This window comes from Sminthopsis crassicaudata, chromosome 4, assembly GCF_048593235.1.
Source record: "Sminthopsis crassicaudata isolate SCR6 chromosome 4, ASM4859323v1, whole genome shotgun sequence".
NCBI lineage: Eukaryota > Metazoa > Chordata > Mammalia > Dasyuromorphia > Dasyuridae > Sminthopsis > Sminthopsis crassicaudata.
In genome coordinates this window covers 455,664,442-455,684,614 of record NC_133620.1, presented here as the reverse complement: position 1 = coordinate 455,684,614, position 20,173 = coordinate 455,664,442, and the positions used below count along the sequence as shown (strand labels likewise).

At 46.5% G+C, this 20,173-nt stretch overlaps 1 protein-coding gene across 5 annotated transcripts in view; it reads right to left on the bottom strand.

Annotated features, from left to right (window-relative positions):
• Window positions 1-274: 274 nt before the first annotated feature.
• The window catches only part of SGSM2 (small G protein signaling modulator 2), a 67,219-nt gene continuing 47,320 nt past the window's right edge, over window positions 275-20,173 (bottom strand). For all 5 annotated transcript variants that reach the window (XM_074263876.1, XM_074263873.1, XM_074263877.1 and 2 more), the window contains 11 exons: window positions 18,354-18,418; window positions 18,071-18,216; window positions 17,507-17,635; window positions 16,975-17,157; window positions 9,079-9,468; window positions 8,612-8,736; window positions 7,468-7,550; window positions 7,033-7,142; window positions 5,220-5,316; window positions 2,948-3,115; window positions 275-2,411 (listed from right to left, as the gene is read on the bottom strand). In XM_074263876.1, coding sequence (XP_074119977.1) covers window positions 2,323-2,411; window positions 2,948-3,115; window positions 5,220-5,316; window positions 7,033-7,142; window positions 7,468-7,550; window positions 8,612-8,736; window positions 9,079-9,468; window positions 16,975-17,157; window positions 17,507-17,635; window positions 18,071-18,216; window positions 18,354-18,418 — 1,585 coding nt within the window. In that variant the 3' untranslated portion in view covers window positions 275-2,322. The remainder of the gene's footprint in view (window positions 2,412-2,947; window positions 3,116-5,219; window positions 5,317-7,032; window positions 7,143-7,467; window positions 7,551-8,611; window positions 8,737-9,078; window positions 9,469-16,974; window positions 17,158-17,506; window positions 17,636-18,070; window positions 18,217-18,353; window positions 18,419-20,173) is intronic.

Genomic DNA, 20,173 nt, shown 5'->3' with positions numbered 1-20,173 from the left:
TTCCAAAGGGGGGTTATGAATTGCCACAGATCACCCAAGAGCGGACAGGTCGTTTGACATCAGCGTTGCCTTGGTCTCGTGACCTGGAGTCACCCCCTGCACTCTCTCCCCATCTTTCAAGCAAAGCCCGGGACCCTTCCTCAAGCCGAGGATGCCCCGGCCCCTCCCTGGGGGAGATAAAATCCATCCTTGGTAACTTTCCCACCCGGCCCCGCACAGGCTCATGCCATCCCCCAGCGATGGCCCGATGGCCCAGAGCGCCAGCTCCCCAGCGTCACCAAAGTCAGTCTTTATTGGTTTGGTTACAATGGACAGCACGAGAACATCCGAGCCGGGAAACCAAGGAAGCCCACCGAGCTTTCTGCTCCTCGCGCAGGCCGGCGGCACCGAGGCGGGCACAGGGTGGCACATGCGGCCTTGTGGGCACACCCCAAACAGGCAGTGCACAGGCTGGGGCACGGGGGAGGGGCAGGCTGGAGGAGTCTCCCAAGAGAAGGGGTTCCCAGCAGAAAAGGACCCAGCAGGCCCGCAGAGAGAGGAGCTCAGAAGGCCCCAGTGGCAAAGGCGCTCTCACTGTGCCCTCCCCTCCTAACAGGACCTGTGGGGGGGGTGGAGGAGGAAGCTGGGTCTGGAGAGCAGTAGGCATGCTAAGGAGAGGGAGGCCCTGGGGCTGGGCCCTGGGGGGGGGCATTGCTGGGGGCAGGCAGAGTCCGCCCCATCCTCTAGCTGGGGGTAAGTTCGTTGTCTGAGGTGGAAGGGATCCCTAAGAGCCCGCTCGTGGGTCTCTACATTCTAGAGTCGGCTGTGTTGGGGGCCAGGGTTCCGGCCCCCCAAGCCTAGGGCAGTGTTGGCACTTGAGAACACCGAGGACTCCAGGGGAGCCCAGCGGTGGGCTCGGCCTCAGCTAGTTGGGCAGAGGTTCGGGCTCTGAGCGGCCATCTCCCTCCTTCCCCTTCCTATTCCCGCCCCCCCCCCCAGGAGCGATCCAGCCATGCCCCTGGAGCTTCTCTGCCCTCTCTCTGCCCCTCTGCACCCCAACGCCTCGGCCAGGTCGGGGGAGAGCAGGGAGCCCCAGGAGAGGGTCCGGCATCCTGCTGCGACTCCTGGGGGTATTCTGGAGTGGGCTTCGGGGGGCGCAGGGAGGCACCTGGGGGACGCGGCCTGGGCTGCTTTGGGAGCTCCAGGGGGAGGGTCCCTGAGAGGGAGGGCGGCCACCCCGAGTGCCTTCTCCCTGCAGACATGACGTCCAGAAACCCGGATTTACAAGCAGACTGGGGCTCAAGCTGTTGCTCTTAAAAAAAAAAAAAAAAAAAAAAAAAAAAAAAAAAAAAGATTCGGACTTGGAGCCTTCAAAAAACAAACTCCTTCAAGCCTGGGAGGAGCCACTTTTTCAGGACCACGGACAGCTGACCATGCACAGGAGGTGCACTCTGGGGCTGGCCCCAGCAGGTGACCCCGGGTTAGAAAGGCAGGCAGTAGTGCTGGAGGGATCAGGGCTCGGGGGCAGCTTCAGGCTATTCCCTGCCCTCCCTCTATCCCTTCCAAACATCCCCTGAAACGGGCTTGAGGGTCGCACTGAGAGCTGGGACGTGGGCACAGAAAGGCAGGGGACACCTGCCAAGGTAGCTCCAGAATTGCTCCCAAGAGCCCTGCTCCAACAACCCCCCCCTCGCCTGACCACCAAGCTCCCCTCCCCCCCAGCTTCCCTGAAGAGAAGGTAAGAGAGCATTAGGGCGGGCGCTGGCCCCTGCAGCTCCTGAGCCATCCTCCAGTCTGGTCTGAATATATCTTCTCTCCATTCGGGAGGGGCATCTCAGGCCAGATTCTAGGCCCTTGGAGAGCCGTGGGTGGGTGCTACCCCTGAGGGCGACACCCCTCGCCTGGAACCTCTGTCTATTCCTCAGGTGACCCTGAAAGGAGTTTCCTTGGGGCTGGGTGGGGGTAGGGAGGTAGTTGTCCCAGAGAGTGTCTGTCACAGGCCTGAGGCATCAGGGGTCCAGGGTGCGCTGTTCCCAGTCAAGACCCAGACAGAGCTCTGTAACCCAGTCATTCTTCCCTCTGACCCAGAGGTGGGCTCCACAGGCACCCCTGGCCCAAGCCATGGGAAAACATGGAGTCCCCCCATCTCTCAATCTCCAAATTACTCTTTGGGGGGATGGCGCTGCATGGAAGATGCCTCAGGAGCACGGTTTGGGATTCAGGTTGGGGGGGGAGGGTGATGGCCGTCCCTGGCAGGGCCATGCCCTCCACTTGCCCCATCCGGGGGCTCAGGGAGCCTGGGCGGCCTCTTGCCTCCTCCTCTCACAAATGCCGCTGCCAAGTTCACTTGTTCTCAATCAGCGTCTGTACTTTGTGGACCAGGTCCCTGGCGATCCTCAGGATCTCCTGGGCATCATGATGCTCCGCCCGCTCTGCAGGGAGTACAAACCCACAGGTGTCGGGGAAGGTGGGAAAGCAGCAGGAGACAGGAAGCCAAGTTAGGGCCGCTGGGGGTCCCAGCCCCATCTGGTCCTTCCTTGGGCCAGCCGGGCTGCTAGGGCCCCAGAAGGCTTAGGTATGATCTGTCCCATCTAGAAAGTGACTGAATCTGAACTCCCACAAAGCTCCCCTGCTTGGGGCCAGAAGTGGAGGGAGTTGCTGGACCAGCCAAAGAAATCCTAGGTTCAGGATCATCGATTTGGAGCTGGGACCAGCTGGATTTGGGTCAAGAAACCCGGACTCAAACCCCAGCTCTGCCATTTGGTGTGCATGAGCCATTTAATTTCCATGGGCCTCATGGGTAAAATGAGAGGGCTGGACCAGACAGCCACGGAGGGCCCTTGCAACCCTAAACCCTGTAATCCTTGGACACGGGAACCCCCAAGGACCTCGAGCCACTGCTGCCATCACCCACAGACCTGCCAGCCACAAAGACTCGGGGGCCCATAGTCCCTCTTTGTGTCCGTACCATTGAAAAACTTGATAATGTCTGTGAAGTCCATGTTGTTATCTCGGATGATCTCCCGGTATCCTTCCACCAGGGCCAAGGCGATGAACAGGACAAAGTGCTCCGAAGAGATATGTCTGGCAGCCCAGATCACTTCCCACACAGCAAAGACATCCTCATAGAGCAGCTCTGTAGTGGGGGGAGATTGGGGGAGCGGGAAAAGGTGTTCCACATCCCTATGCCTGAGAGGCAAGGATCCTAGGGGACCCAAGAGCCAGGGGGGAAATTCTGTGCTGACATCCAAGGCCACAGCACACGAGCACTCCCACCTGTGCCCTAGCAGGTCTGGCTGGTACTTGAGGGGGCAGCCCTCAGTGTCCTGGAAGCTCAATGTCAAAGAAGCCAAAGTTCCGGCCCAGTGGTTTTGGGTAAAGAGCACAGATTTGGGAGAGAGTTCTTGGGTTTTAATGCTGACTCTGCCACTTCTCAATTTCCTCATCTGTTTAATGAGAGGAGTGACTGGGTATGGGTGGACACCACTATCATCCCTGCTGCTGACAGAGAGGTTGAGGTTGGATAGCCATTTGAGCTTGAGTTCTGAGCAGAAGAGTCAAAGTCTAGTGACCGCATTAAGTTGGACACCAAGTTACTGAGCCCTGGGCCAAGGTTGGGGTGGGGGTAGGATGGAAGGAAACCAGATTGCCTGAGGAAAAGTGAAGCAATCCAGATTGGAAAAATGGAGTAAGTTAGCATTTCCACACCTATTAGCATTGGAAATATGCTGGGAAGAACCATAGCACTTCCAGGCTGGGTGGGAGAGGGCAACTTGGTCTCAAACAAACAAACAAAAAAGATGAATCAGTGGATAGACTGAGAGGCTGACAAACAAATAAAATGAGGGCAGCTGACCCATGTCCACTAACATATTTCAAGTGGCAAATATCTAGTAACAAATTAAATACCCACTGAATGGGGAAATGGTAAAACAAGCTGTGGCCGTGTGTGGAAGGAAATACTGGTCCGTAAGAAACACTGAATATGAAGAATTGGGGAGAGCATGAGAAAACCTAAATGCACTGATGCAAAGGAAAGCAGAAACAGGAAGACATCCCAGCAGTGATGTAAATGGAAAGAACAACTATCAAAACAGTCAAAACTGGAGAGATGTGAAAATAAAATGACCAAGAAGAGAAAGTACCTCCCTCCTTTTTTTTTTTTTTTTTTTTTTTTTTTTTTTTTTTTTTGGTGAAGGCAGGAGATTATGGATGTGGAACACCATATACAATATCAGATTTTGCTGACGACTTGCTTAATTTTGCTGAACGGCTCTATTTTTGTTTTAAAATTCATTGTTACAAAGGATGTCTGTCTCAGAAGGAAGAGGGGAAATACTGAAAAATGGAAAAGTAATTTATATGGACAAAATTCTATTTTTCAACTGAGGGGGCAGAACTAAATGCTCTTTTTCCTTATAGCTTTCAATTCTAAAGATGCTGTGATCTATAGATCTCTGCTTTCCAACAATATAGTGTTACATAGTATAGACACTGTACTGCCTTCCTTAACTCAGCACAAACGTGGCCTAGACTTAAGCTGAAATTTAGGAGTGAGCTTCTTGCATCTTTCATGAGAACGGTGAGTTTTCGGAAACGTTTTACACAGCTTCACATGTAACTTGTCAGTGGGCGGGTGGGGAGGGAGGAAGGGAGAGAATCTGGAACTCAAAGTTTTAAAGATAAATGTTAAACATTGTTTTATGTATAACTGGAAAAAATAAAATTACAGATAAATGAGAATAGTGAGTTTCCTAATATCCAAAGTCTTTTCCAGGCTCCATCTAACTCCACCCCAATCAATCCACCATCCCCAGTAAGAGATTCCAAGAAAGAACAGCAACACGTTGCCTCTGTCTTCTCTTTCACCCATCTCTTTGTCTGTGTGTCTAGCTGCCTTCCTATTTCCCCTCCCCCATCTCTGTGTCTCTATTTCTTTCTGTCTCTCTCCTCCGTCTCCTCTCTCCCTCTCCTCCTCTGCATCTTTCTCCTTCATTCTCCCTTTCCCCCACCACACCTCCCTCTCCCTCTCCCTCTCCCTCTCCCTCTCCCTCTCCCTCTCCCTCTCCCTCTCCCTCTCCCTCTCCCTCTCCCTCTCCCTCTCCCTCTCCCTCTCCCTCTCCCTCTCCCTCTCCTCTCCCTCTCCCTCTCCCTCTCCCTCTCCCTCTCCCTCTCTCCCTCTCTCTCTCTCTCTCTCTCTCTCTCCTCTCTCTCTCTCTCTCTCTCTCTCTCTCTCTCACCTCTCTTGAAATCTAGCAGGAACCATCTATAGCAGAAGTAGAAATGAGTGTAGTCTCCATTCTGGTGCATCAATTCAAAGAGCTCTGAGTCCAGAATCTGTAAGAGGAATAAGGGAAAATAAAAGGATGAGAGAAAGAAGAAGGGAGAGATCAGAAGGGAGATATGGATGGAAGGAGAAATAGATGGAGGAAAGAGGAATGGAGGAGAGATCAATGGAAGGAAAATAGATAGAGGGAGAGAGAAATGGAGAGAGGGGAGGAAGGAGAGAGGGAGAAGGTGACCACAAGCTGTTGTTCAGAATGCACCCAATTGGAGACACTCAGACACTCCTTCAAAGCCATCTAGTTGTATGTCTGACTTTGCTGTTTGCCTGGGTTGTTTCTCTATATTTAAGTGGCATTCTCTTCAGTGTATCTGTGTCTCTATACTTCTCATAGCCTTCTTAGTCCCTGTTTTGTTTCTCTCTGGGCAGGTGTTTGCAAATACAATACCACCCGCCTGCTATAATATTTCACTTCCTAAATGCTGCTCTCTAACATACAAACACCACTCCAAGGGGAAGGAATAAAATGCAGATCCATCTAATATTAAAGAGAATTATAGAAATAACAAATCAGGATTTTGGAGTCATTTGGAAATGACTTCAGCGGCCTTCTAATCTAACAACTCAGACCAGAAAGGAATCCTCACAAGTGACTGTAGGCCTCTGCTCAAAGACGGCCAACGGAGAGGTATCCCACAGTTTCTGGAGACAGCCCAACCCACTTTGGGAAGTCCAAGGTTTTCTAGATCTCAAGCCCAGAGTGGCCTCTATGCAGCTTTGGTCTGCCCTTCTGGGGCCAAACAGGACAAAGCTAAACCTTCTCCCTCCCACTCTTCAAATACTTAAAGACAACCTCCATCCCCGTCTGTCTCGGTCTCTCTCACTCCATCCTTCCTCCTCCTCCCTACTTGGAGCCTTCCCTTCTCCAATCACTTCAACCCTTCTTTAGAGGACATGGCCCTCAACTGTATGATGGGGATAATAATAACTCATCTCCCAGGATTGTGAGGATTAAATTATTTAATATTTGTAAAGCACTCAACACAGTGCCTGGCACAACGTAGGTACTTAATAAATGCCTGTGTGATCCTGGACAAGTCATATAAACTTTATCAGCCTTAATTTCCTACAAAATGGAGATAAAGATCACCTACTTCTGATAATAGTGTAAAGCATTTTGCAAACCTTAGAGCTCTATATGTTAGTGATTACAACAAGAACTCCTCCTCCTCCTCCTACTACTACTTATTACCACCACTACTGACAACAACTACTACTACTTACTACTACCACCACCACTATTACTACCATCACATCTACTACTATTTAAAACTGAGAGCAAATCATGACTATGAGCTGTTTTTAAAAATATATTTGTACAATGATTTTTACTGTTTCTGCATCTCCAGTTTGTTGTACACAGAAAGCATTTGATATACGATTGTTGAATGAGAGGCTTGTCCCATCTCTCAAGAGTCTAGCAAGCATTTATTAACTACCTACAGCATGCAAAGTAATTTACAAGGAACTGGGACATCTCTAACATTTATGAGAGAGAGAGGAGCATATTATCCTGTAGCCATGACCAATGAGAACTCAGGAAGTCTGGAGCCCCCCTTCCCTGTGTGGATTTTAATTTCCTTCCAATAACAATAAATAGATGATCTCTATGGCTCCTCAAAGCTCTGCCACTCTTTAGACTGGTGATTTATGGCTAGAGCCCCCTCTAGACAAGGACTCTGGGCAGCTGGGGTGGGGCAGGAGCCTACCTGGATGAGGGAACGCATGTTGGCAAAGTGTGTGTCCATGGCCCCACCATTGGGGAAGTTTTGGCTCATCCTCTTCATGAGTTGGCTGAAGCAGCTGTAAGCCAGTTGATCTGATGGGAGTGAATGGTGGGGCCTCCAGTAAGGGGAGGGCATTACTGCCTTGGCCATCTCCCAGTGCTGTCCTGGGGCCTCTGAACCCAAAGCATCACCTCCCCCCACCCGGGCCTCGGGAGGCTGGGACACTTCAAAGGATGAGATACCTAAGGAGTGAACCTCAGCTGTTGGAACCAATTTTGCCTCTCTGGCTTCCATGGCCAATAAGATTAAAGCCCCCCAATCCTGCCCCATGCCCTGCCCACCCTACCATCATCCTGAACATAAAGCTCCAGCCCTCACCCTCCCTCTCACTTCTCCTGGGCTCCCAGGAGTCCTCACCATTGTCGAGGATGACCATGAGGGGTGCCAGCAGGTCACACATGCCCTGCACATAGCCCACATCCAGATGCTCCCATACATAGCTGTGAGGCCCAGGAAAGCAGAATTAGTCAATGAGACTGATCCCTGGATACAGGCTTACTGTTTCCCAATCAACTCAACAAATAAGCATTTATTAAGTATATACTGCGTACCAAGCATTGTGCTCGGGGTTATTAATTTTTTTTGGAGGAAAAGGAGGAGAAAGAGGAAGAAATAAGCACCTTTTCTCCCTCTATTCTGTGTCCTAAGGTTCTATTGCTAGTGAGGAGAGGGAGAGTCTGGCTGATCTTTGGGGTTGGGAACCGCCAGCAGGGGGCCTCTGGAAGCTGATCAGAGAAGGATTGACACTCCCCCCAGCCCTGAGTCTGCTCTTCTGAAATCAGGGAGCACTGAGTCCCTGGCAGGTTAACCTGGCAGGTTGGCTAAAGCCTCCCTGTGAGAGCCCCTGCCCGATGCCAGTCATCTCTCTAGATGCTCAGGGCTGCCCAAGGGGCCAGAACTTAGATATCATGAGAGAAAAAAGAGGTTTGGGGGGCTTGCCATCCCTCCCCACCTTAGGATCACCCTTAGAGGATCACATAGAGCAGGAAACTACCTCTGAAGAGGCATCAGGGGCAGAAGACTCAGGTTCCAGTCCCAGCTTTCTCACTAACTGGCTGGGTGACCTTGGGCTTATCCATTAACCTCATGGAGCCTCAGTTTCCTCATTTTTTTTGTTTGTTTTGCTGAAGCAATTGGGGTTAAGTGACTTGCCCAGGGTCACACAGCTAGGAAGGGTTAAGTGTCTGAGACCAGATTTGAACTCAGGTCCTCCTGACCTGGTGCTGGAACTGAACTGGTGCTCTATGCACTGCCCCACCTAGCTGCCCCCTCCTCATTTGTTACATGAGGTGATTAGGACTAGATGATATCAGGTCACAAATCATTCACTATCCCTAGGTCTTGTTTCCTTATCTGTAAAATGAAGGGGTGAGACAAGCTGGACCTTTCCCACCATCTCTAACACACCCAAGTTCCTCTGCAGAAACCCCCAGCCCGTGGCCCTGGCGCTCTCCCTGCCCCACCGCACTGGCTCCCTCTGAGCCCCCTTAACCGCCAGCACCTGCACATGATGTTGCGAAGCTTCTCCAAGTTGGTGGGCGTGAAGTACCAATAGTTTCGGTCACACCGTTGCACGTCCTTGTCGATCCGGTGGAGGTTCAAGGCCACCGTGTCCAGTAACTCTATCTGAGGAAGGACCCAGAATTCTTCAGGTCCTGTGTCCCAGGGCTTTCCGCCTGGCCCCCTCCCTCAGTCAAGTTCTCTATTCTTGGTCCTGCCTCCCCAAGAAGGACCCAGACAAGGACAGGGATGGTAGGGGAAATTTAAGCACAGGAACTCATGCCCTGGCTCGGTGCAGAGATTAGCACCCATCTGCCAGGATCCTAGCCTTGCTCATACAGTGGCAGGGGGATGGCCACGGTGGGGGGGGAGGTGTCTCCATACCGCTGCTCTGGTCAGCGGGGAGGGTGTCTGGGCCATGGACTCAAGGACAAGGGTCAGGATGGCCAGGAGGGGCACTGCCCTTACAGTGTAGGCAGCAGCACAGACGGCAGCCAGCTCTTCCCCTGCCCCCAGCTCACTGGACTGCGGGGTGCCTTCCCGGCCAGGGTCTGGGGGCTCATAGAGAGAGGTGTGGGGCCCAGAAGCAGGCTGGTCCAGCTCCTCCTCCTCTCCTTGGTCTTCCTCCTCGAACCCCACACTCTGCCCATCATCAATGCTGGACTGGACTCCAGAAGCCACTGAATAGTTTCGGGAAGACGGCAGCCCTGAGTCTGGAGAGTCAAATTCTACAGACTGCTGCTGCTCCACTATCACGGTGCCTGGCGTTCCCGCTGACGGCCCCGGGTCAGCCACGGCATCTTCAGGGCACTTTGGTCCTATCTCAGGGGGATCCATCTCATCCACAGAAATGAACACCTGGCACGGAAGGAAGGGGAGTGATGACGGCCTCATTCTATGTGGGCTACGACTTCCCAATGGCCCAACTAGTCTAAGCTCCTCGTTTAATCAATGAGGAAACCAAGGTAAAGTGGCTTCCTAACAGTGATATTCTAACAAGGATCCACTGTGAAAGACTTAGCTATTCTGATCAACACAGTTCTGAAGGACTCACACTGAAACATGCTATCCATCTCCCGAGAGACAACTGATGAACAGTAAGTGTAAATCGAGGTACGTTTTTTAACTACTTTATTTTTATTGATTTTTGGCAATCTAGTTAATATAATTTATAATTATGTATATAATGAATAATAATAATGATTTCCCATGTAGAATTGATATCATATTGCTTATTTTCTCAATGGGCTGGAGAGGGAATGGAGGGAGAAAGAGAATGTGGAATTCAAAATTAAAAGAAAAAAAATGTGATATAGCAACACCACTGCTAAGTTTATATCACACAAACATTTTTTTTGTTGTTGTTTTTTTTTCTGAGGCAATTGAGGTTCAGTGACTTACCCAGGGTCCCACAGCCAGGAAGTGTTAAGTGTCTGAGACCAGATTTGAACTCAGGTCCTCCTGACTTCAGGGCTAGTGCTCTATCCACTATACCACCCAGCTGCCCTTGGAATAATTGATTTCTATGTTATCCAGTTTGAATATGCCAGAGTTTCAGAGTATGTCAGTGTCAGAGCTGGAAGGAATTCATGCACTGAGTCCTGAGGTCCAGGGAGGTGATTCCTTATCTAAGGGGTCAACTACGTAGCAACTGAAAGAGGCAGGATTTCAAACCAGATTGTGATTCCAGATTCTTATACGAGATTAAATCCTGATTGGGATCTAGAATTGGTTTCTAGATTCTCTTTCCATTGTACCATTGCCTTCCACTTTGTATTGTGTGTTTGAGCTGAGAGGGGATCAGACCTAGAATCAGAGGTTTGAATTATAAGGGCTATACAAACATGGGTAAAGCCTCATTTATAAATCAGAGATTCAATAGACTTAAAAATGTATTTATTAAGTACCTAGTATATGTTGGGAACTGGGCTAAACACTTTATAAATCTTTTCTGATTTGTTCCTCATAATAAGCCTGAGAGGCTGGCGCTATTATTTTACAGCTGAGAAAATTGAGCCGGATAGTAATTAAGGGACATGCTCAGGGTCACAAAAAGAAAGTAGTTGATAAAGTATTCTGATAAAGTATCTGAAGTCAGAGTTGAATTTAAACCTCCCTGATTGCAGGTCTGATAATTTATTTATTGTTTCTTTTAACTGCCTCTAACTGCTAGGGGAGAAAGGAAATGAATTAATTTTCATAAAAAGCCTTGTTCACAAAGAACTTATCTTCATAGATTATATGTCACTTATATACCTATGTAATCACGAAAGTTCATTTGAGGAGGGAGACATGCTAAGAAAGTCTTGAGTTTTGAAGGTCAAGAAGACCTTGGAGAGATGGAGGGGAGGAGGGCTAGACTCCAGGCAGGGGGAACTGCCAGGGTAAAGGTATGGAGGAAGGAATTTAAAAAACAACTAAGAGAACAATTTCACTGTTTGTGAAGGAAGAGGATTTGCAAAGACTAAAGCCAGAAAGATAAGTTGGAGACATTGGGGAGGGCTTTGAAGTCTGTCTATGGGATCTTGGGTAAATTCCTTTCTCTGGCTGGTTCTCAATGTCCTTTGTTGCACTGGATGCCCTCTGAGGTACCACCTGCCAATCCTAGTTCTATGGTTCCATGATCCTCTGCCAGGCTAAAGATTGGCATTTGATCCCAGAGATAATGGACACCATTGAGCATTTCTGAGCAGAATTCTTACTTCACAGGGCTGCTAAAGGGATCAAATGAGATAACATTCAATAAAGAGAAGTATGGAAGTGTCACTGATGGTGACGCCCTCCTCCTTTTTTCTATTCTGAAAGAGGAAGAGAACAGAAGCAGAAAATGACCCCAAATGAGAGGAGGCAGTTTTGTTTTATGAAAAGGTAGAAAAAAAAGAAAGAAACAAAGGAGGGAGGGAGGGAAGGAGGAAGGGAGGGAGGGATGAGGTAGGAAGGAAGGAAAGAAAGAAGGAAAGAAGGAAGGAAGGAAGGAAGGAAGGAAGGAAGGAAGGAAGGAAGGAAGGAAGGAAGGAAGGAAGGAAGGAAGGAAGGAAGGAAGGAAGGAAGGAAGGAAGGAAGGAAGGAAGGAAGGAAGGAAGGAAGGAAGGAAGGAAGGGAAAGAAAGAAAGGAAGAAAAAAAAAGAGAGGTGGGGAGGGAGGGTGGAAGAAAAAAAAGGGTAGAGAAAGGTGGAGACACAGGATTAGAAAGAGATCAGAACTGGAAAGAGCCTTAGAGGTCATCCAGATCAAGCTAACAAAAGAACTGAGGTGACAGGACTTGGTTGCAATGACTGTAAAGAAGGACCTTTACTTCAAAGCCAGGACTGTTTCCCTTATGCTGCTACTACCCCAGTGAGAGAGGGAAGCAACCTGGTCAAAAAGGTCTTCTCCAAGAGCTATATCCAAGTCCAAAGGCATCAGGGCTGTGGGATCCTTTCCCCATCAGTTGGGGCTTTTAAACATTCAGGGAACAGTGGGGAAGAAATAGTTTAGAGGGATTTTTACTTTTTCTTCCCCACACCCTTCATCTCCCACCTCTGTACCTTTGCCCTCACCCTCATGCCTAGAATGCCAACTCTCATCACTTATCTCTTAGAATCCCCGGCTTTCTTCAAAGCCAGGTTCTGGTGATGCTGCCTCGGCCAGGCCTTTCTGCATTTCTTCAATTGCTAATCAGTGCTTGCTCTACAAAAATCAGTACATTTAAAAGTTTAAAAATCACCTTATATTTACTTGTATGCATAAGTATACTAACCACATAGCTGTATTGTATATATGTATGTATAAAGAGTATATGCACATGTGTGTATAAAGATATTGAACTTTAGCATAAAGTTAAGTCAAGATGCATGTACATACACAGTCATACACACATATAAATATAAATATATATAAATATATACACATATAGGCACTAACTAGTAACTGGGGGAATCCAGAAAAGCCTCATCTAGGGAGTGTCATTTGAGATGAGTTTTACTATTTAAAATACACACAAAGAGTAAATACAATGTGTGTATAATATATTGACATATACACATGCGTGTACATATATAGTATCTACTCTTATACAATAGTCATATCTCAAATGAGATAATATTCATAAATGTTAATTATTAATAATTATATTTAACATGTATTAAATTAGTTATATTTGTTATTATTATTATTACTTAGGTATTATATATTGAATTTGCGATTATGTTTATTATATATTAAATTATATTTATTATTATTAGTTATTATTATTATTACTATTACTTATTTCCCCCATCAGCTCCTTGAAGGTGGGGCCTGTTAACTTTTGTCTCCACATCCCCGGCACCCAGCCAGGGACTGGCACATAGTTTGTGCTTAATCATTAGTGTCTGTTGATTGATTCTCTGGAATTCTGCTTGGCTCAAACCCTCCTTTTGCTTGATATTTTCCAAGCTATTTATATTTTGGCTCCTCTTACTTTTCCCAGTTGTTTAATGAAATTCTGTTGATAAGGCCTGTTGTTCCTGTACCAACACTAACATTTGTCCCTTCCTCTCTGTCCCCATGACTACTCTGGTACAGTCCCTTACAGCACCTGCCCACATTGTTCAAAGATTCTCCTGTGGGATCTCCCTACACCCAATGCCCCTCCTCTCACTCACTCAGCCTCCACAGCCACTCCTAGTAAGCAGTTTCCTGCTAGGTCTGGCCATGTTGTTTCTTGGCTTCAAAACTTTTTCATGGGTCCCTAAGACCTTTGGAATAAAATGTAGATGTCACTGCTTGACAATCGAAGCCCTCCACTACCCAGAGCACCTTAGTCTTTCAGCCTTTTCTCATTTAATTCCCCACTATGATAGTTGTTAAGTGACTTATACAAGATCATATAGCTAGTAAGTATCTTAGGAGGGATTTGAACTAAGTCCAACACTCCATCTGTACCATTAATCCCAATCGGTTTAACCTCTAAAGAAATTAACAATTAATTTCCTGAAGAGAAATAAGAAGTCCTGAGAAGTCAGAAGACTGAGCAAGATGGCAGAGTAAAAGCATGCACTGTACTGAGTTCTCCCAAATTCCCTTCAAAATAAATCCTGAGGCAGCAGAATCAATGAAAAGACAAAGTGAAATAATTTTTTAGCCCAAGACAATTTAGAACATTGGCAGGAAAGAGCTGTAAGAGAGGTGAGAGTGAAGCACAATCTAACAGGCAGCATCCAGGCGAGTCAGTAGCTGGCCATGGAGGCAACTGAGTCAGGGATAGCATCTTCTGAAGCTCTCAGCCCACAGACAAGAAGGAGGTTGGACAAGTGGTCAGAAGGAGATTACAGGGGACCTTTTGCTAGCACAGGGGGTGGGACTCTATTGCATTGTTCATATGTGGTTCTGGGTTGCATTCTTAGGGTAATAATGAAGAGCCCTAGCACACTGTGCTTGGGACTCAGAGGAGTAGAGACCTTAGTCATAGTTGTAGGGAACCGTGGAACTGGAGAAAAGACCACTTGTGGTTGCTCACAGACCAGAATATAGTTCAAAATAGCAGTGACCACATTTCTCCTTAGATCATACCAACTTAGAAGAACTGAAAACCTATAGATCCCCTAGAATTAGGTGTGAAAACAAGTCCAAACTTCAAAATAAAGTTTAAAGTTAAAAAAAAAAAAAAGTGCAGAAAAATGAGCAAAAAACAACAAAAAAGAACCTGACCATAAAAAAAAATTAGTATAGTGACAGGGAAGGTCAAAATACAAACTCAGAAGAAGACAACAAAATCTACACGGCAAACTTTAAAGACAAATAAATGTGAATTGGTCTCAGTATGCAATGTTATGGGGAGGTAATTCTTCTTTGTAATATCTTCCACATCACAACTTTCTCCATTGTAGTAGATGCACTGCATGAGAAATTAAGTGGTAATTTTGGGGGGAGTTTTGTGGACGCCATGACCACTAGACAGCATAGAACCAATGACCAAGGACTTAACCCAAATTGAACAATAAGGTATTATACAGTACTATAAATACCCCACAAAAGGAAAAAAAAATCAGACTTCTTTTCTGATACACAAAAAAATTTCATGTGGATTTTCCAGGTTGAGAAGGTGCTACATTCTTAACCACCATGATGTGGAAGGGACAGTTATAAAATCCTTCAGGGGGAAAATAGTTATTTAATGAAATAGAAGACTTTCAAATATTTCTGATGAAAATACTAAAGTTGAATAGAAAATTTGACTTTCAAATACAAGATTCAATAGAAGCAGAAAAAGGTAAACAGGAAAGAGAAATCAGAAAGGATTCAATAGGGTTAAACTCTTTACATGTCTACATGGGAAGATGATAGTTATTAACTCCCAGGAACTTTAACAGTAGTAGGGCAATTAGAAGGATTCTACATAAATAGAGAATGTGGGGGTGAATTGACTATAATAGATGATATCTAAAAAAATAAAATTAAGAAGAAGGAGGAAGGATGCATTGGAAGAAGGGAGAAGAGAGAGAGAGATTAGAATAAATTATCTTACATAAAATAGGCTCACAAGAAAAAGCTTTTACAGTGGAGGGGAAGATGGGGGAAGATGGGCAATGCTTAAACTTTCTTCTTGTCAGAATTGGCTCAAAGAGGAAATAACATACACCCTCAGGAAGAAAAATCTATCTTAACCTACAGGGAAATAGAAAGGGAGGAGGATAAGAAAAGAAACGTCCCCCAATTGATGAATTGTCAAAAAATCTGAACAGGCTCTTTTTGAAAGAAGAGATCAAAACTATCTACAGTTGTATGGAGGGAGATACCCTCAATCAGAATTGATTATAGAAATGCAAATTAAAACAACTTTGTGGTACCCTTTCACACTTATCAGTTGGCTAATATGACAGATAAGAAAATGACAAATATTGGAAGGGACACGGCAGAACTGAGCACTAGTTTACTGTTAGTGGAGTTGTGGACTGATCCAACCATTCTGGAGAACAATTTCTAACTATGCCCAAAGAGCGATAAAACTGTGTATATCCTTTGACCAGCAGTACTACCACTACCTAGTGGTAACCCAAAGTGATTTTAAAAAAGGAAACAGACTTAGATATATCCAAATATTTATAGTGGCAAAGAACTGGAAATTGAAGGGGATCCCCATCAATTGGGAAATGACTGAACAAATATGAATACTATTGTGCTAAACAAAATGACAAACAGGACGATTTCAGAAAAACTGGAAAGATTCATACTAATTGATGTAGAGCGAAGTGAGAGAACCAGGAGAACACTGTATACAGTAACAGCAAGATTGTATCAAATCAACTGTGAATAACTTAGCGATTCTCAGCACTCTTAAGCTCTAAGACAGTTCTGAAGGATTCATGATGAGAAATGTCCTCCACCTCTAGAGAAAGAACTGATAAAGCCTGAGTGCATACTTTTTTTAAACTTTATTTTTCTTGTTATTTGTTGGGGGGAGGGATATCCTATATTTTCTTTTATAAGATAACTAATAGATTGCACAGGTATAACTTCTATCAAACTGCTTGCCTTCTCATTGAAGCAGGGGGTACAGGGAAAGAAAAATTTGGAACCCATGATTTAAAATAATGAACATTAAAAATTGTTTTTATGTGTAATGGGCAAAATGTGTTTTTTAAAAAATTTGAAGATTGATAAGGGAGGTGTTTCTTTATTTTGACCAGAATCAGGTCTTTGTCATTTCCTGGCCATTTCCAAATTATTCTACCTTGGGACAGCTAGGTATCACATTGGTCTTGGAGTCAAGAGGACCTGAGTTCAAATCTGCCCTCAAACATACTTTGGGTGGGTAAGATCACTTAATCCCAAATGAAAAGCAAAACAAAACAAAAAACCAAACAGACCTGACCTTATCCCAATAGACTTTGGACAGAAAATGTCATCTGCATCCAGGAAAAGAATATAAATCAACAAATGTTATGTTTTCACTTTTTTTTCTGTTTGTTTTTTAAAATCTTTCCCATGGTTTTTTCCTTTTTGTTTTGATTTTTCTCTCTCAACATGATCATAAATCAATGTGTATTAAAAATAAACTTACAAATTATTCCACCTCATAGGTAGTACCCTCCTTCAGCTGCTAGTTCCTCCTTTATGTGTTATCCTTCCCCATTAGAATATGAGCTCTTTGGACTTAATCCAGTGCCTGGCACATAGTGGGTGCATTAAAAACGCTTCAACACTAAATAATGAAATAAAAACTTGTCTGATGCCTCATTATTGTCACGGTCCAAAGACCAGGAATGGGAAGCCAGACCTCTTCCAGAGTTGACACAAGCTATGGGTGACTACCGTGGCTGCCAATAAGGTCCCTGTCCAATCTATCCCTTTCTCCAGCCCTGCCCCCCAGTTGCCTGTTCCTCTATTGCTCCCAGGACTCACATCATTGCTGATGGTGGAGTCTCGGTGAATGAGGCGCTGGACGTGGCTGTCGATGCTGCTGCCTGAGGAGAACTTGGTGAGCGTGGCTGGGTGGGCTTCCCGCTCCCGCTGCCGGACTACCACCTCACAGGCCTTCCACTCCGCCAGGACCCGCTGGTATCGGGCTGCCACAGCCTCATCTACCTGTACTTGGGGAATAGCTTGGGTTATGCTGAGACCTTCTTTCCCTGGAATAAGCTTCTACCCTCTCCAACTGGGGACCAGGCCCATACCCAAGTCTGCCTCTCCCAGGATGAACAGTTTGGGAAAAAGTAGGACTGGGGCGGCCCCAGGGGTATAGGAATCATTCAACTGAAGGGAGTACAGGGCTTAGATCTGCAGATCGCCCAGACAGAAGCAGACCTGGGGCTGCTCTACTTCTTTTACTTTGGCAGACTTTGCTGGAGGGCTGTCAGATGCCATCTGGGGGAGTGAGTCTGAGCCTTGTCTGATTGGGGAGCCCTTTGTGACCCTGGACGCCATGTTCCTTCACCTGCTCCATCTCCTTCTTGCTCATGCCAAACTTGTAGTGTCCCAACAGGAAAGGCCAGACGTCTTTTCGGATCTCATGTTCCACACCCCCATAGTACACTCTCCTCAGAAGCTCCAGCTCCTTGTAGTTCTGTAGTCAAGGAAGGGAGAGAGAGGGAGGGGGAAAAGAAAAGAAGAAATGAGAAGAAAGAAGAGGAACAAAGGAAAGAGGAGAAAAAAAAGAAGGGATATGGGAAAGGGGAAGGAAAGGCAAGGAAATAGGAAATGAGAAATGAGAAGGAGAGGAGGAAAAATGTAAGAAGAGGGAAAAATAAGGGATGTAAGAGAAGGGGAAGGAAAGGCAAAGAAAGGAAAGGGTTAGAAGTGACAAGAAAGGAGAAGAGGAAAAAAGGAAAAAAGAGAAAAGAGGAAGGGATTGAGGAAAAGAAAAGGTAGGGAAAGGAAAGGAGAAAAAAGGAAAGAAGGTAGGAAGGAATGTAGATAGAGGAGGAGAGAAGAGGATCTTATCACCTGGGCATGACACCTCACCCTCCCTTGTACCCCCCCCCCAGAATCCTTCCCAAACCTTCTTATCTTTCTGGTACTTGCTCCACACATCCTTGGTGAGCCCTCCAGAAGCTCCTGGGGGCCGGTCAGGTGGGATGATATTATGATGGACCAGGGCCGACAGGTGGGTCCTGACAGTGGACAGGTGTCTGCAGTACGCCAGCCCTGAGAGGGAGAGGGAGGAGAGGGAGGAGAGGCAGGAGACTTAAAATTGACCCCTATGGGAAGGTTGGGGCTGAAGAGGGGGGTAGAAATGGTGTTTCTCAGGGGCAGCCTCCCTTCTCCCCTTCCATCTCACTCACATCCATAGAAGGCCCGGGACATGATCTGCCTCTTCATATTTTCACACAGCAGTCTCAGGGGCATCCTGTGGAAGAGAGAGCCACCGGCCAGTGGTCACAGACTCGGAGGCCAGCTGCTGCAGCTGACAACCCCCCCCCTTCCCATGCAAGCCTCAGGGAGAGATTGGGGAGCCATGGAGAGAACTCCAAGCTTTGGAGGCAGGTCTGGTTCTGCACCTGTGGTGGTTACCACCTGAGCTCAGGTCCCCCTGGCTAACACACTTCCCTCAGCCTCTCCCACCTGGTCTATCTCCTTGTCATGTGACTTTAAGCAAGTCACTTCTCTGGGCTTTGGCTGGCTCCTCTGTAAAAAGTGAATTAAGCCCTGAAAGGTGAATTCTGGGAAATCAAGATATAGACTCCCTGGCTCACCTTGCCGAGGCCCTGAGAGGGAGAGCTGCCTCGAAGAACTTCCAAGAGCGTGGTCCCTCTCCCCTGGTGCCCAATTAAGGTGAGGGACCTCCCAGAATCCTTTTTTCTAATTCTCTTGAGACCCAGGGAGAGGTTCCTGTTCTTATAGCTTTGTCCTTGCCCAATATCTGAGGAAGAGTCAGTTCACCTATCTCTCATAAAAAGAAATTCTATTTCCAGCCAAGAAAACAGTTTCAGCTTTTGCAGCCTAATTTTCATGGCCTGGCCACCAGTGGAGGGCGCCCTTGGGCAATAAGTGGATCCATAGATCCATAAGGATTTAGTAAGCATGTACTATATGCTGGCCACTGGGGATCTTAGCCTTGAACTTGAGCTCTGAATGTGCTTACAGGGAGGTCCAACAGAGGCTGCAGACAGCAGGATGGAGTCTGGTCTATAATCCCATGGGTCAGTATAGAAAGGTCTGAGATTTACAGAGATCTAGCCACGAGCACTCGAGGCACGGCCCGTGAATATGCTATTGTGGGATCTTTTGGGTATGGCAGCCATACTCTCCTGGCTGAATACAGGGGAGGTTAGCAGAAGAAGTGCAGGGAAACACAAACAGAGGAACAGACTGGAATCACTCACAGAGACACCACAGCCACAAGGAAATAAACATGGAGACAGACAGGGAGACACTAGTGGGGTGCAGTGGGGTAAAGAGGAGTTCAGTATGCCAGAGTTCAGGGGGTTTCCATCCTACCTCCCTGGCTAACTCATTTAGTGATCTCAAGCAAGTCACCATCTTTTTCTTTTCTTTTCTTTTTTTTCTTTCTAAGGCAATTGGGGTTTAAATGACTTGCCCAGGTTTACACAGCCAGGAAGTGTTAAGTATCTGAGGTCAGATTTGAACTCAGGTCCTCCTGACTTCAGGGTCAGTGCTCTAACCACTGTACCACCTAGCTGCCCCCAAGTCACCATCTTTTTAAGCCTTGCTTTCTTCACCTGTAAAATGGGTAATGATGTAGTAGAAAAGGGCTAAATTTAGAGGCTGAGGAAATAGATTTGATTTGTTTCTGCTACCTTACACTAAACTTTGGGAAAGTTTTTTAAAAATTTATTTGGACCTCAGTTTCCTCATTTGTAAAAGAAATAAATCTAAAAGTCTCTTCAGCTCTAAATCTATGATACAGAATGAAAAAGATTTTCCTTGGATAAGAGGAAACTAAGGGGGAAGAGGATAACTGCCTTCAGATATTAGAAAGGCTGTGGCAAGACCAGGGATTAAAATATGAAGCCCCAGAGGGGCAATGGATAGCAGTGGTGAAGACAAATTTAAGTTTGACATCAGTGTAGGACCTTATCAAATCAGAGGGTTTTTTTTGTTTTGTTTTGTTTTTGTTTGTTTGTTTGTTTGTTTACTGGAA